Source organism: Furipterus horrens, unplaced genomic scaffold (assembly GCF_987537825.1).
Source record: "Furipterus horrens unplaced genomic scaffold, mFurHor1.1.pri manual_scaffold_15, whole genome shotgun sequence".
Classification (NCBI taxonomy): domain Eukaryota; kingdom Metazoa; phylum Chordata; class Mammalia; order Chiroptera; family Furipteridae; genus Furipterus; species Furipterus horrens.
In genome coordinates this window covers 23530715-23547864 of record NW_028327185.1, presented here as the reverse complement: position 1 = coordinate 23547864, position 17150 = coordinate 23530715, and the positions used below count along the sequence as shown (strand labels likewise).

Genomic DNA, 17150 nt, shown 5'->3' with positions numbered 1-17150 from the left:
GCCAAGTCCTCCATCCACTCAGCCATCCTGCAGCATCTGTACCTACACCATCTCTGGGGAGACAGCCTGTTACTTTTACAGAACTCTCCCCAGCAAGACTCTGTTCAGTCAAAGGAAGCAAACGGTAAACCCCTTCCTCCTGTGTATGCTTAGCACAGGCTGTTCCCGCTGGTAGCTCACCCATCCAGAGTATTACTGTCCATGGAGACAGAAGACAAAAGGGAGAGAGGATGGACCAGCCTTCTGGGAAACAGCAAAGTTTTGCTGGTTGAAAAAACAGAATTTTATAAAATCTTTTCAACCTAAAGAGAATATAAGACAAACCAATGTTTAAAGTGTAATTTTACCTACGATAGATCATACATGATTGTTATATAATTGCACATGCATTCATGCGCGCGCGCGCACACACACACACACACTAAAAATGAGGCTATTAACTACTAGTCTCTTTTTCATAGTTTCCATGAAACTTTCTTGTCACTTTTACTGGAATACTGTCAAGTGTGGTTTAATGCCCGCCCGCCCTCAGTACTCACTGAGGCTTCCTACATACGCCAGGCCCTGGAGAGGCCAGCGTCAACGCGCGGTTCATGCCTCTGAGGAGTGAGCAATACCTGTCTGCCAAAGGGCAAAGCGAGTTCATTCCATACAAACTCACATCCTAGCCTAATCTGTTCATCGTCATCACTGGCTAAGCATCTGCAGCCGCGGCCCATCAGAAATGGGACGGTGGAAGGAAAACACCTGTGGCATGCTGCATCTTCCCACCGGGTTCCGGGCTGACCAGCTGACTCCTTCCTTCCTCCCTCCCTCCTTCCCTCCTTCCTTCCCTCCCTCCTTCCCTCCTTCTCTCCCTCCCTTCCTTCCTTCCTCTCTTTCTTCAAATAGCAGAAATGTGTAGATGTTTACCTGAATATACTCTGTGAGAGTGTTAAAGACTTGTTTTGCTACTTGAATAGCTTTGGAGAAATTCCGTTGTCCTTGTTCATCAATAACGTCTTTCCCGGAGTAATACCAATAGAAATCACTGATCGATTCCTGGAAAAGAGAGGAGACGGGGTTAAGTCACATCCTGAATCTATCGCTGACCTGTCCAGTTTGGGAATCTATAATAGGAAATCATTTCACATAACAGATTTGGAAGTGAATTAAAGTATCTGTGAAGTAAATACAGTTCTTAATGATTTTCTTAAAAATGCAATATGGCAACACCCTCCCTAGACATAAGTAACAACTGGAGAGAAGAAGCAGAAATCTTAGCTTAATGACCTTCCATCTTTGATGATCTTGAACTTCATAAAGATAAGGACTCATAAGATTAATGCATATTTATCTCTTGAACAGTTACTGTTTACTATATTAGCACAGAAATTAGGCAGATCATGGCGTGATATTTTTTGGGTTCCAGACATCTGGCCTCCTATTTCTCCAGCAAAGCTGCTAACGTGTCCCTGGTGAAAACTCCAGATGTCCCCACTTCTGTAGCTGTCCCTGGGGACACTGGCTGGAGTCATGGAAAATACTGACATCTAAATAAGCAAACATCTAAATAATATCACTCTCTCCAGACAGGGTGTTTTCTACAATAACTTACATCTTGAGGGAATTTTAGTCAACTCAATGAATAATACAATTTAGCCTCATGTGCAAATTACATTTGGGTTTTGAGATATGACGTAAAAAAATATCACAAATATGTTTTCAGCAACTCTTCTTAATGTACATATATACTTCAAAAGTAGATATTTTCCCCCATTAAGCTTTAAGTAAAAAAGTATTGTGCTTTTACACACTCAAAGATTTAGGGAAAAGCAGTCTGTACAGTTTTCCCAAGTTCGATACTGGCTTCTCCTGTAAATAAAATGAGAAGCAAAAGTTACACCGCATAGGCTCTCTTTGTTTAGGAGGATTCTGCCCTCAAATTCAGCCTTATAAATGTGGGGAAAAAATTACTACAGTATCAGAGTGTTTTTTAACTGATTGAGTGTTAAGCGGAATTTTGAAATTAATTCAAATATTAGGACAGCTGAAAAGATCTAACGTGAGGTTATTAAAGTTAAATATATAGGTATTTTGAAAGCCTGTCTTCCCCATTCCTGAGAATGTTTCAAATATCCTTCCCCCATTTATCCATCAGCTGCAGAGAGAGCACAGCATGTAAGTGCTTTACAGAAAAAAATAAAATTTAATATGTCATCAAGCCAAAATATGTAGGGAAAAAAACCCCGAGACTTATAGAAAGAAAATAATGAGCAAAGGAGAGCCGGGATCAGAGACAGAGAGACTAGGACGGCCGTTTCTCCCGGAGGCTGATCACAGGCGGAAGAGCTGACTAGTCACAAACCAGAGCACATCACGACATGCCAGCTGCACATACTGATCCTCCGCATTATTGCCTGCCGCTAAGCAACCCCTTGGTCTGTCGCCGCCATGGAGGCAGGGTACCTGAACCCTCAGCAGGTAGTCCACGGTGGAGATGATCACGTTGACGGTTGTGTTGTTGCCAGTCTGGGTTCTCAGGTAATTCTGAAAATCTAAGAAAGACCAAAAGATGTTATTAAGGCTCATGTCAAAGTTTAATATGCCTCGTTATTCGAATAATTCCAAAAGCAAATGACATCTCCAGCAAAACCATTGGGGCCAAGAGTAGTTTTAATGTGAAATCATTCATCTTTTCCATAAAAAGTGAGGGACCACCTCATAAACATATCTGGGTGCTCCCCAGGACAGAAATGTTCAACTTCTGCCCAAGAGGTTGCTGGTTCGTTCCCTGATCCTAGCTCTAGAGCTCTGGGCATGGGACTGGGACAGGACTTCCTCCTTTTAGGGTGCAGTAATCAGATTGCTCAGCAATCCTTTCTTCCTCAGGACTGTGCTAGGGGACCAGGAAACAAGACAAGAAATCCCCGCCTCGCTCCCGCCCTCCTGGACGACCGGCGGGGGAGGCTGCGTCTGTAAGCAGTGGGCGAGTCGCGTTACACTCGGTGACACCGTGGGTGCCTTCCCCAGGTACAGGGAAAGGGCACCAGGGCAGGGACGCTACACGTTTCTCTACAGAGACCTGTCCGGTCTGCATCTTTTTCGCGGGCCACCTGTCTTCTCCTCCTCGGGACAACTGAGAAGAATTAGTGACAGGGCTGTAAAGGGCTTGGAAGCAGCAACGCGACCTATAAAACGTCACAGTGCGCACAGCGCGTGCCGGGGCTGCAGGGCGGGGGCGTCCTTGGCACCATCAGGCCTCTGCCCTCACGGGCTGCACACACGCATTCCTTGGCACCATCGCCCAGCCTCAGGCCTCACAAACCTGAGTTGTGTCCCTCACAAAGCAGTTGCAGGAAGCGGAAGAGGTCACAGGTGAACTCGTCATCCTGAAGAACCTTTTCTCCTGCAGAAAATCCAGACGTTATCAACCGCTGGCGTGAGCATGCCCCCCGCCCGTCCCCACCGCCACCACACTTGCACGCTGGTCTAGCACCGTTCTGAACGAAAGCAGTCGCAGGTCACGGCCACTCCTCTATCTGAAGCCCACGGGACCGTGCGCTTGGCAGATAGATGCACGCTGTCTTTGTCAGAAAAGAACATTTGAATCTCAACACTCAGGTTTCTCTCCGTCAAAAGTAGCAGCATGGGTTTGGCAACATTTTAGAAACAAGCTGAAGATGTAAGCTTTTTTTCTTTCCTTTTTTTTTAATATAGATGTGTACAGAAATGATTTCTGCATCTAGCGCAAATGTTCAAGTTAAAGCTGCGTCCTCTGCAGCGTCAAAAACTAAGTGTACGTGTGGGGCAGGGATGACACCACAGAAGGGACTCAGATACTCGCCCTGTATTCCAATTTAAATGCATCTTTAGCACAAGCTACTCCGAAGGCAACAACACAAGAAACAAAAAAACCCAACGCCACACAAATGCAAGCTGTTTTTAAGAGCAAAAAGTGTCAGTGAAAAAAAATGCTCTGGAATTGAAATTAGTTCAGAAAGCAAAATTACAAAAAATGTTGTTTTGAATGAATGCACTTATGTATTTAAAAATAATAACAATAAATTCTCAGGCTGGAAATACTTTGGGTTAAAAAAGAACACTATGCAGTGATCAGGTGGTCGCCTGAACTAAAAGTGGGGATGAGGATAATGATCGAGCTGATGGACTTACCAGCAAGCACTCTGTGACTTTCAAAGTGACAGGCTTTGTATAATGGAAGGGTTGGGAAGCAAAACCATTTTGAAAACTAATATAAACATTTTAAAAAGTAAATGATATCACTGTATGGGTTCCCCTGTGAGCCTGTAAGATACAATCTTTGGTGACCAGACTAAGACTTTATACAAATCAGCCCCGTGGCAAGTTTACATGCTAAATGCACATGGTTTTAAATCTCATGACATGGCCAATAAGCCCATTCCTCAGTGTTTAGTTCATGACAGGATAGGAAAGGGAGACCAGTCTGGGTCAATACACTGACCTCATCGATAATACTTAGTATCATTTCATGAGCTATTCTAATCAGAAGAGTTTAAAAAATAATCCTTCAATCAAAATATTAGCAGTTAGTTACATAGCCTTGCCGATTCTTGTGAGCCCATCTAAAATGTTTTATCCTCAGAAAATCAAATCAATAAACCACGTACATACTTTCAGTGTTCATATAGTCAATGTGGAACGAGGAACCTTTGATAGACACTGCTCAGAACAGTTAACGTTGAAGTAAGTACCCCACAGGCTGCCCGTGGACCTGGAAATGCCCAGCGCACGGCACGCTGATTCAGAGTAAGGTCTGAGCCATTGCTGACGGGCACGGTATTTTCTCGACTGTGTACACACACATGTAGCCTCGCTCACACGAGGACATGCTGCGCACGGCAGAAGGAGGCAGGGGAGGGAGGCTGAAGCCTCCGTCCCGTCCCACCGGGTGAGCCAGCTACAAAGGGGTGGGGTTGCATGAAGCACACGTTTGCATCTGGTTAAAATGCTGCCGCCGCCCATGCTGCAGGAAGGGGGACAGCCAGAGAGGGGCAAGGCTTTATGTCTGCAGGAGGCACAGGAGAGCAGCGCACGCCGTGACAGGTGACACAGAAAGTCCACTGGACGATGGAAACGGAGATTAATGACAAGTAATGACACAGTGAAATGGAGATGAAGGTGCTCTTACATTCTTAAACTGGTTGTAATAGCTGCGTGATGGCCGAATGTAACTACTGTGAAGAGCTTTCCTTTGCCTTTGTTTTCAATTACAAGGGGCGTACCATGTCTAATACTGTACTAACGGGAGAGTTATTGCAACATCGCTGCTGACGACTACTTGGTTCTTTGCACCTTAGTTTTCTCACCTATGAAGTGAGGACAACGTGCACCGTCTACCTCACTGGCTTTTCATAACCCACGTGACTGTTTTCAAAAATTCTGGGAAGCTCAGTATTAGGAACAGTGGCGGTAACACTAAATAAAGGAAGAGCATGCCTGGGTGATATGTGTTTGTATTTTCAAAAAGCATCTTAATTTTACTGACCCAAGATACTCTCAAAAATATAAATTTTCACTTTGCAATAATGTCAGGTAGAGCTTATTTACTCAAGCTGCCATTAATTCCTACTTAAGAGATCTAATAAAGTTAATGTCTTTAAAGACTATTGTTCTATTCACAATTGGTTTAGCCCATTAAAAAGATACACAAGTATTTACTTAGAATATCCACAGTCACAGATCAAAGTTTGTGGCCTTACATCTGGACAAACCTTGGTTTAATTGTTATTAACTGTTAAAAATGAATTATCAAAGCCCTGGCTGCTGTGGCTCAGTGGATTAAGCATCGGCCTGCAAGCCAAGTGTCACTGGTTCGATTCCCAGTCAGGGCACATGACTAGGTTGCACGTCAGGTCCCCAGCTGGGGGCGCAAGTGAGAGGCAACCACACAGTGTTGTTTCTCTCCCTCTCTTTCACCTTTCCCCTCTCTCTAAAAATAAAATAAAATAAGTAAAAATGAATTATCAGTAGTTGTTAATAAAATAAAAGGAGGAAAAAGGTTACCTAGTATGCATGAAAATAGAATTGGATCAATAGGGTTGAGAGGGGTAAGTTCCCCGTAGCTGCAGGTGTTTTATCACCAGGTCTATGGTGCTGGGAAGCTAAAGGCTGAGGACCAGGAAACACAAGACTGGTTACATCTCGAGCTCCTCACGACCACAGAGGAAATGATTCGGACGATTACTGATCTTGGAAAGACTGAAATATCTATTTTGTATCATGGTGACACTGAAGAATTAAGCCTAACAATATTTTTAAGGAGTGACAAGTCAGGTATTTGACTCCATGGGGGCAGTTAGTTTCAGTGTTGCTGCTCAAGTGGCTTAAATGCAGCTGCTTAAATTATATCCACTGAACTAACAAATAAGGATACAGAGTCAACATTTGGTCAGTGCCTGTGGTGTGCTCGGCACTGTGCTGGATGTGCTTTCTAACCGTTTCGGTTCAGGCGTGCAATGATCCATAGTGCTATGGATCCCGTTTCGTGGTTTAGTAGATGCCTGAGAAACACTGTAGTTTGACTAACATCCTACAGCCGGTCACTGTAGGCCAAGGGGTTAAACCGAGTGAACCTGAATAACCGTTCATCAAGTCTCCTCTATGCTAAGCATGCTGTGAGGTCCTAGGGTTAAAGACTCATGGACATGACCCCTAACCACAGGCAGCCCCTAGTCTAATGGGGGAGACAAGGCATGGCAGGCACTTCCAACATTATAAGGTCTTTTAGGACCCACTGGGCCATAGTTTGTAAACTTCATAAAGGGCCCCTCAGTAATCAGTAAGGTAACAGCCTTTGACCACACACTGCCTGCTACTTAATGCAGGAGCGCCTGCTTGTTTCCATCCATGTTAGGACCCAAGGAAGACATTTCCTAGAAGTGTGGCTGTGGGAAAGTCAGTTTACTGTGCTGTCCCTTTCTTTCATCACATGGAAATTAACAATCCTGACCTCCTTACCTCACAGGGCTGTTGGAAGAATCAACTTGGTGCTAAAAAGTACAACTGCTTTGAAATAGGCAAAGCACAATAGGACTAAATGTCAAGTTCAAAAGAACTAGATTTCTAAATATAGAACTTCCATGGGTTATGGACAGGATACATACTCTGTAACTTCTATTAAGTGCAGATATATAAACGAAGGCAACAAACTGACGCCGGTGCATAAAGTGAGTCCCTATGTCAAATCCCGAGACAGTAAAAACAAAAGTGACCGCCATGTGAAATAAATGAGGTGCGTCCCATGGCTCAGATTAAAGTATATGCTAACCGTGGAGGGAATATCTCTTTGCTTTCAAATATGATTTGCAGACTTTTTTTTTTCCTGTAACCTTCCCTTGCTCCCTCTCGGCTCTCAGGATGCTGTTGAAACCCTGACTGTCCCTCATCCATCCCACACGTCGCCATCCTTGACTGACACGGGCCTTCACACTTGACGCCTGCCTCCCATGGGCGGCCTGCCACGGCTGTGCACAACCTAGCCACATGGACAATGCCTTGACCTGCAATCATGAAACACACACTCCTGAGAACTCCCTGCAGCCTGTCTGTCCATCAGCACAACCTCAGGCTCCCCACGGCCTGGGGAAGCCGCTCTGGTTCCTCGCCCTGCAGGCCCAGCCTGCCCCATGGCAAACGGGAAGTTAGCAGGGTTGGTGTGTTCTACTGGAAGCACGTTGCGAACCTCGGATGTTAGGGGTTGAATTCCAGGTGGATCCTCACACAGCACACAGCGTCGCTCCGGTGCTTCTTGTGTAAGCCTGCCCATGGCCTCGGGAAGAAAGCGCAGGTTCCCGGGCTCGTACAGAGGGCCCCTCGCGGCTCCCACCAGCCATGCTGGGGCTCATTCCGACAAGGCTCTGCCCCTCCTCCATGTGCCTCTGTCTTCCTCTCTCCCAGGCTGTCCAGGCCGCAGGCATCAGGCATGCAGCTCAGCTCCCTCACCCTCACAGAGCACTGTGTGGAAGTTACTCGTTTAAAGTCTGTCTACACAATACTGAGCTCCTGAAGAACTCCAAGGCCGCAGCCACTCACACTGACACAAGTGCTTCCAGTTTCCTTGAGGATAAAGTGCACCCTCAGGAATGGCAGGTGGTGCCCGGGCCTGCGGCCATGAGAGGCCTTTGAGGGTCGGCCCTGGGGGACAGCCAGTAAGTCTGGAAGCTCCGACAATAGTGACCATGTCCAGGCTGGCCAGAAGTTACAGACAGCTTTAGCTATCCTTGCGATCGGTTCATGAAAACGGAGGCTTTGTGCTTCAACACCACATAAACTTGATGAAGCCACTACTAAAATACCAGTCAGAGCTGATGGAGATTCAGGAAGATTAATTGGTAGTTCATGTTTTATATAGATTTTATGTATATCATACAAGGTCTGAGGAATCAGATCACTTGCTCTGAGGTCTGCAGCCAGGGCCAAGCGAGCGGCAATGGAGCGGAGCATCTCCCATGCACACCAGGAGGTCTGCGTGGAGGAAGGCTGTATACTCAAGCTCGTAATGACTTATGGTAGTAGCGAGGTTAAATGATTCTGAGGACAGACAAATTACAAATCCAAGGACAGGATGACATTTTAAGTATTCATACAGGGTTTTTTTTGCTTTGAATGTCATTATATGTTAAAAGAGAACACATGTGATTAAAAACATACAGAGAAGATAACACTGATCACATCACAAATTTACAAAACACACTTGGTGAAGAGTTGTGTTTTTGTTCCTGTTATTTTTTTTACATAAGTGGGCTTTTGTAGAAACAAGTGGATTTGGTTAAGGAGGGATAGGGACCCCGGGCCACCATGACAGTGACAGTAATAGAAAAAGGAACATACACCAACGGTCTGAAATCTTTGTGTATGGACCTTTAAGAAATGGAAATTTCCTAATGGACTCTCAATACCAGATTAGGAATATCACCTGTCACCACAGAAAGTTCAAGAGTGATTTTAAAACTTTCACGGTAATTGCAAAAACTGGCAACAGACTGGGGTCTTTGAAGGGAGCAATGAACAACAGGTAACGGGACAGAAAACTGCCACCAAAGCCAATGCGCCAGGTAACAGAGGGGCAAGGGGCTCGGCCTGGGGGATGGGCAGTTAAACCGCGTGAGGCAGAAAGCCCACACTTCTGTCCCGGGCCTGCGTGACCCGGGAAAAGCCGTGGGACCCGTGCGCCTCAGTCTCCTTCCTCATCGGTGACGTGGACAACACCTCGCTGGAGGGGTGTGGGTGGGGATCGGGGGGCTTAAGCGTTCCCATTATGGTCCTTTATCATCATCAGGAAGCCGCAGCCTCATGAAGACAGGTTGGACGAGCAGCTTTAGCTGACAGCCTCCGTTCTCTCACGGGAGCCACGAGCCCGGCAGCAATGCCGCCGGCGCCGGACTTGAATTTCCCAGGTTTTTCTACATGTAACTCCAAAGGAAGGATTGACTTCCTTCTCCTAGAGGCTACAGACGTTTCTCAGCTTTTGTTGAATCTTAAAAGAATGGCCATGTAACACATTTTTAAAATACACCACAAGACAGAGTTGCTTTAGCTGTTCTTAATCCGGAACCAGGTATCATCCCTCCCTTCTTTAGTGCCATTGTGTAGTAGGCCTTTAGAGACTATTTGACATCCCAGTACCATCTTTGTTACTATATGAGTTTGGAGAGTAAAGATTTCTACTATTCTAGTGTTCTTTGAATTTGACCTCAAGGACAAAATTAGTTTTCATGTTCAGAAGGTGTTGAACAAGTGATGCTCTCGAAGGACTAGAGAAAACCTGTCACTCTCAGTGTGTGGAAGGGACCCAGCAGGGCCGCTGGGCAGCAGCAGGGTGGAGCCGAGCCCGCCCTGGTGGTCACTGATTTCCGGTGTCCCGCAGGCCAGCCATAAAGCCACAGTACGTCCCAGACAGAAACACCACAGGGAGCCACTGCACACGCCCAGGCTCATTCATTCCATAGCAAACACCGGGTCTGCCAGCATTTGTTAAATGGAAGAAACAGGACACAACACATCCAGCAACAGAACTTAAATGCGTGTTGTTTCTTCATGTCTAACATTTTAACAACCAAGTATCCTCATAGGAAAAGGAAAAAGAAGAACAGGATGCATAATAGTAGAAATTAAGTAACTACTTGTTAAAATGGTCTGTGAAAGGGAGAAGGCACAAAAACTGTCACCATCAAGACGAGACACAAAGCCAGCAACTAATCAAGAAGCAAATAAATGAAAGGCAGCTCATTGTTAATAATTACCGCGCTCATGAGTGATGACTGAGGAAAGAAGGACAGTGTATTTACAGGAGATGAAAGAAAGGGAAATGGGGGAAGAGAAAAGTTGAGATTTTGGTTTGGTTTTGCTGTGTGTAAGGAAATAAAATAGAAAATGTGTTCATCGATTTGGGCTGTTACTTTGGGGTGCGTATTGAGACAGCACAGACCAATCGCAGCAGCCTCACACTGAGAGGTGCCGAAACCCTCACACCGTCAGTTTCTGATGTGGGGTCACATGCTATTCCAATTCAGCTCTGGCTGACAATGAAAAGGACACCCAGAAACTTAAACCTGGGTGGCCACCAGCCCCCCGTGGGAGCCAGCAGGAACCAGGACTAAGGCCGACTCTGGGAACTGTGTTCAGAGTCTCGGGAACATTAGGTAACCCTTTAAGGAAAACAGAAATGTTTCTAATGCCCAAACAGGGAAATCAGACTTTGCACAGAGAATTCATTCATTTTCAGGCACTTTACACTGGAAAATGCCCCAAACTTTGGTGACAGGGGCAGGCCCGCAGGCCAGGGGTTCTGACTATTGACACCAACAGGTACAGCTCTGCCTTGGTATTCATTTTCAGGAAACCTAAGCTAGTGGGTGCTGGTGATTTTTCTTGAGGGCAGATAGCACAACTAAGTTACAGCATGACTAATACTTGGTGACTGCCAAGCAGAATATAAAGTCACACCAGAGCTGTATAGCACCAGCAGCAGCATTAGAATAGGTCTAAATGATAATTTTTTATATATAGCAAAAATAAGCACTAATACTTTTTTTCTGTTGTGAGAAAAAATCTATACAGAAATAGATAGATTAGTTAATTCTAAATTATTTCAGGAAGGCAAGCAGACTACAAATGGCAAATGAGAGAAAATTTATTTTTTGCAGCAAGGTTAGTTTTATAGAAGACTCAGTGTTCCAAAACTAATGTATTGATAAGAGAACTCCAAACCAGACCAAAGACAGATAAACAATAGCCTCACTAAAACTAATTTAAAAATAAAACACAAAGAATAAAAACAAATCAAAATGAAAATATTCATTTTCCTTAACTATTAAAATGAATGTGCAACAATAGTTATTTTTGCTTTAACTGTACTGTGTGCTAATTCTTCTAGTTTATACACACATCTAATTATAGAGAGAAAAACTCTAAGAATATGCGAGTCATTTGGGGGCACATGTAAATTATTGGAACAAATATTCCTCTTTAATTTCTGTCACCAGAGACTCTGGACCTACCAAGATGGCTGGGTCTGTGAGACACAAGGGTCACTGTGCTAAAGGAAGGCGATGGCAGGGACAAGGATCCTTTGGGGGATCTGAAAGGCTACTTGCTTCTATCACATCCTCTAATCTGGATCATCCACAAGCTTCCTCATTTTGTGGATAACTCTCTAAAAAGGGTCTTTTTCTACTACCCAGACAGGGGTAAGGCCACAACAGAAGACAGGAAACAGTAAGGAGAGGACAGGCTTATGGAAGGTGGGGACTGGGTGGGATCTGCAAGTGTCCAGTTAGGAGCTTTTAAATGAGTCGCATAAGCATCCTGTCCTTTTAAAGATAACCTGGTATCTCTCTGTATTGTCAAGGTCATGGATAGCTGGCTCATTTCAGGAAAGCGGTGGGCACCGGTGACCCTTGTAATCTAAGTAACCAATACCTGATCCTTCCTCTGTCACCATTCCAAGTCCTTCAGCTTTGTTCTGTCGCTCAAACGCGTTTAGGTCGAGGACACTACAGTAACAGGAGAAACACACTCAGAGGAGTCGTAGAAAGTCTTCTTTCTTATATCTTGAAATGTGAACCAAATGTTAACATATACCGGAAACACAGCCCAGTTCAATGCCTACCAGCCATATTTCCTGGTGGTGGACTGGTCTCTCCCCAGGCCTGGGCAGAAACAACCCACGTGAAAGTCAAATGTAAGGCCCTGGTGGGTTTTAGCTCAGGGAGTATGTAAAAAAGTTGGCAGACATACTTAAATATAATTATAATAACCATGTTTTTCCAGTGGGATAGCTCATTACATCCAGGGTGTGTCAGGTGCCTTAGTCAAATGCTGTCTGAATGATTTTAAATGCTACAAATATAAAGTAATTATCACAAATTAGTTGGTTAAGGACCATTCATTTGGGAAAAATGAGAAATGGTCCACAAGCCCCCAAATAAAATGAGGTAGAATTTTCTTTCTTCTCTTTTAAAAATCATAATCATTCATATGCAAGTATGCAGAATGCATATTAATTCTCCAAGGTCTCTATTTAAGCACAGGGGAGATTACTCTAACACATTGTTAACACTGAGTAATTTAGTAATTAAGATGTTACAACACCTATCAATAAGACAGAAAATAAGACAGTATCTTTCACCCCCCTCTTTAAAGTATGTTTAATCATTACAAGTTCTTCTAAGCATAATTACTGTCCACAATGTAAGACAAATACTTTGAAAGACACCACCTCTGAGTCAGAATGGACACAAGGTGTACACTCACCTGCAGGACTGCATCAGGCCAGCGAGGCTCTGGAAGAAACCCACATCCTTTTTCTCCTTGAGGTAGTCGAGCATTTTCTGCAGTAAATACAAACAACAAGGCCACTGAGTCTAACTCTTGTTATTGCTAAGTAAAACAAACAAACAACAACAAAAACAAACCTCCTATTCTGAAATAAAGACAAAATGATATTCGGTGCATACGGGTATTACCAATGTCATCTTCCCCAGGAAACGGTGACAGCATGTCCCGGAGAACGGTCCAGGTCCACGTGTAGCACATGAACATGACTTGGAACTGGGCCCTGCTCTACACAAACCAAAAGTATCATAGATGTCGGAAGGAGCAACTGCATTCTCTCCTCATCACTATTTAAGTATCAGGAGATTCAGACGCTTCAGGTCACTGGCTGGAAGGTCCACCCGGATGTCAGTCACAGACTTCTGTACAACAGTGCGTTCCTTAAACCGCTACAATCTAAGAGCTGTGTCTACCATATGCCAATGTCATAGACAGAAATGAGGTTTCTGTTAGCACCATCTCTAGCTAAGGAATGGGACGAATCATTTGACAACTAAATTTTCCTCCTCTGTACTCAGAATGATGCCCAGATTCTGTGGTGAAGCATAAATGTAAAAGACACTAAAGGAATGCATGGCTCCTATTGTTGGCTTATTGTTACCTATCAAAACGGAAGAGCTTTTTAAAAAGTGATAAAATGTGTTGGAGGTTTCAAATGAGTACATACAAGGTGAAAAGACAACCACAGGCATACCAGAGCTTCTGAAAACAGTTAAGTACTGATCTTCCTCAAATTTTGAATAGTGAGTAATTCCTGTGATTAGTGCTGTTTAAACAGGGCTCAGCTAAATAAGTCAAAATTTTGGTAGTAATCTTTTTTCAGAGTCAAAAGTCATATAAAATTAAATATGTAAAGGCTGCATACACACATATGTATAAATATATTTACATTATATACCTATATATACAGGTATATATGTGTATATATGTATATACATGCCTGCATACATGCATACGCATACCCACATATAACTATATGTATGCACATATATGCACCACATATCTGCACATGCATGTACACACATATGCATGCATACACATGACTGTACGCATATATGTATACACACATACATACATTCGCATATGTCGATGTACATGTGTGCATGTATTCACCTATACACCTATATACCCATGCACACATATGTGTGTATGCATCTGTGTATATATACATATGTAGAATACATGCATATACCTACCCATGCATATATACACACATACCCACAAATCTGTACACATGGAGAGGCACAAGAGACATAGCCATTTGGGGAGGGTGGTGATAAGTTACTGGTCTAATAAAACATGAAGCACTTATTAGTCATTGGTCTTTTAAAACAAAATGAATATGTCCTTAAGGGTTAAAGGGAGGTAACAAAATATATATCCAAAGGTTTAGAGAAATAAAAAGATCTATGTAAACAATAAGTACATACAGGGGTTGACAGAAGTAGGTTTACAGTTGTGAGTACATGAAACACAGAGTTTATTCTTGTCTTATTATTTAATCAATGTATTATTTTCCATAAGATGTCTCAAGGTTCCTTTGACTACAAGAATTTCTGAATATGTAAACTACATAATTAAGTTCTTTTCGAGTGAAACACAAAGCAAGAGAAATTATTTGACAAATATTGTGGAGAGATTAGGTAGGTTTTTATTTTTCCTTTTTTGGAAATAATGCAGTCGTTTACTATGGAAATAAAAAAAAAAAGGACCTTTATAAATCGAATGGAATAGATCTTTATTCTCCCTAACTTCTCACTGAAAGTGAGCTTTCCTTTCCCCTGGTAAGCTAAGCAGTAACACAGCAGGGTTAGCAACTACCGTTGTGGCACTAACAGAAACTCCAGGCCTTTTCTGAGCACGTTACAATCATTACAGCCATTTAAAAAGATTTATACTAATCATTTCTTCTCAATATTTATTAGACTGAGGACTAGGTCTTTTGCTTAATGAATTCATAAAGAAATACTTTACTTTATCAAAAACCTGTTTTATAACATTTGATAACCACATTCATTTCAATACGTTTGGCCCCTTTTGTAAACTTGTGCAATTTTCCTTTGTGCATTTATAAAGATCACACAGATGAAGTTCAGAGGCTTCACTGAGTTGTCAGAAGCATTAAAAAGGAAAAGCTAAGAACTGTGGATTGGATGACTTCTGTGTTTTCTTTCAGTCCTGAAATGCAATGACTATATTTACAGAGCGAAGTACGCAATTTGAGAAAAATGTACAGAGTTTTTCAGCTCTGATGCATCGCCACCTAACCTGGTCCAAACTTGACCAAATTTTCTCTGCTTCACTTTCCTTAGACTCCAAGATCTTCCAGAAGCATATTCATGCCCTTTCCCACAGTAGTGATTCTGAGGTTCACAGCAACCCTAAGTCAAACATTCTAAGGTTTTCATTTTTTTCTATCTAGGTAGCCCTGTACCTGCCTCACAAAAACTTACCCAAGAAAGGCTGGTTATTAGTTCAATGTCCATTAACCTTTCTTTCTCATACAGAAGCCAAAATATAAAAAGAAGAGGTTTTAGCTTTAGAATAACAATCTGCTGTTTAAACTACATTGTTTTGTTGTTTTTCAATTAGCACAAGAATTTTATCTGAGCTTAGCACTTCAATCCAGGCCACACGAACAGTGTTCCCGAGGTGAGGTGTGCCATGCACAAGGAGCGACAGTCTGTTTCTGACAGCTGTTTTAAGCCACTCAAATACAGCACTCTTACTTGAACAAACTCGCAGGCTTTGGCCTCCAGATGGCCTCCTCCATCGCTCTGGCTGAAGTTATTAAAACCCCAGCCCAAGCCATGTCTAACGTAAACAGCGTGTAGTTCAAAACTTGGTTGCCAAGTGATTTTTCTCAGTTCTTGGGAGACTAGAAATAATGACAACTAAAATAATTCTTGACAGTGCATCCTGCTTATGTGTTAACCTAGGAACAGCTTCATACCAAATACACGACAGAGTCCAGAAAAGCACCTTCTAGGAGCTGTAACCTGACAAGACATGTTACCTAGCTAGGCCTAGAATCCATTTTTCACTATAAAACCCACCAGCTGGCAATGCTGGGCGGTCACGTGGACTGAGTATTGCATGTGAGGACGCCACGTGGGTGACCTAAGATTCTAATGAGAGTGAGTGCCCACGTGGCTGTTTAGGGCACCTGGAAGATATTTGAATGCTGGGACAAGACCATAAAATAAAGATGTTTTACACAGAAAATGAAATATCATGCAATTAACAGTGCTTTTAGGATGACTCAAGTATTTCCACAGGAGGACCATGTAGTTCATTGCTTGAAAAGTGCATCATTACCTGCTGTACTGTAGAGTTCCCTCCATTTAGGATAGCAATCCCCAGTTTCAAAGTAGCAGCTACCATTGGTCCAGTCTCACCTTTAAAATATAAAAGAACAGTGTTCCTTACCTCCTTTTACCTGCCATATGAACCTATGCTGCCTCAGAACGTATACTTCTAAAATTATGGCCACCCCACAAATCTCTATAGCGGTGGCGGGGCCAGACTAACACACCAAAACGTATTTTAAAAGTAATAACGCATACTTTGACATCAACGTTTTTACCAAATTTTGGGTAATACAGACAGAACTAAAACTATATGAGGACAAATAAAAAGCTATGAAAAAACGATTGATTTTGAAATACTTAGAACTAAAATTATTAAAATTCAAAACCATGCATGTTAAAATAATATTAAAATCAATAATACAAGCCACTTAAAATTTTCCTTAAGGAAAATGTCCCTCCTTGCTCCCTGAAGGATATTATGTTTGAGCAACTTTTATCATTTTCATTTCATCACTTTTACCTTAAAATGTTATAGCCTTGCTTTATTAGGATGACTAGTCCCAATCTGAAGTCATTCAAATAATAATGGCAACATTTTAAATCCAGCGAGTTAACTATCATTTAGTATATTTTACTTCATGTTATTTGCCTATACTTATGTTAGAAATAGAAATAATCTCCATATTTACAGTGTGCCTCCATTAATTTTCCATTTTATCACAAATAATAGCAAAAATGTTTTCAAAAAGAAAATATTAATGTAAGAAAAACCATCCTAAAATTGCTAGCCACTGAAAAATATAATAGCACTATTACTTTGTTTTAAGAAGGACCCACTTTAAAAGTCTACACATTTCTATCAAGGGTCTGCAATCTGAGGCCTGAAGGCCAAATCCAGCTTGTCACCGGTTTTTGTAAATAAAGTTTCACTGAGACACAGCCACGCCACAGGCTGCTCTGAGAGAGACCACGCAGCCACGA

The 17150-nt window shown here is 42.7% G+C and overlaps 1 protein-coding gene across 2 annotated transcripts in view; it reads right to left on the bottom strand.

Annotated features, from left to right (window-relative positions):
- The window catches only part of RYR2 (ryanodine receptor 2), a 550937-nt gene that overhangs the window by 47461 nt on the left and 486326 nt on the right, over positions 1 to 17150 (bottom strand). For both annotated transcript variants that reach the window (XM_090263510.1, XM_090263509.1), the window contains 6 exons: positions 16177 to 16256; positions 12778 to 12854; positions 11944 to 12017; positions 3308 to 3388; positions 2449 to 2537; positions 913 to 1041 (listed from right to left, as the gene is read on the bottom strand). In XM_090263510.1, the coding sequence (XP_090119636.1) occupies positions 913 to 1041; positions 2449 to 2537; positions 3308 to 3388; positions 11944 to 12017; positions 12778 to 12854; positions 16177 to 16256 (530 nt within the window). The remainder of the gene's footprint in view (positions 1 to 912; positions 1042 to 2448; positions 2538 to 3307; positions 3389 to 11943; positions 12018 to 12777; positions 12855 to 16176; positions 16257 to 17150) is intronic.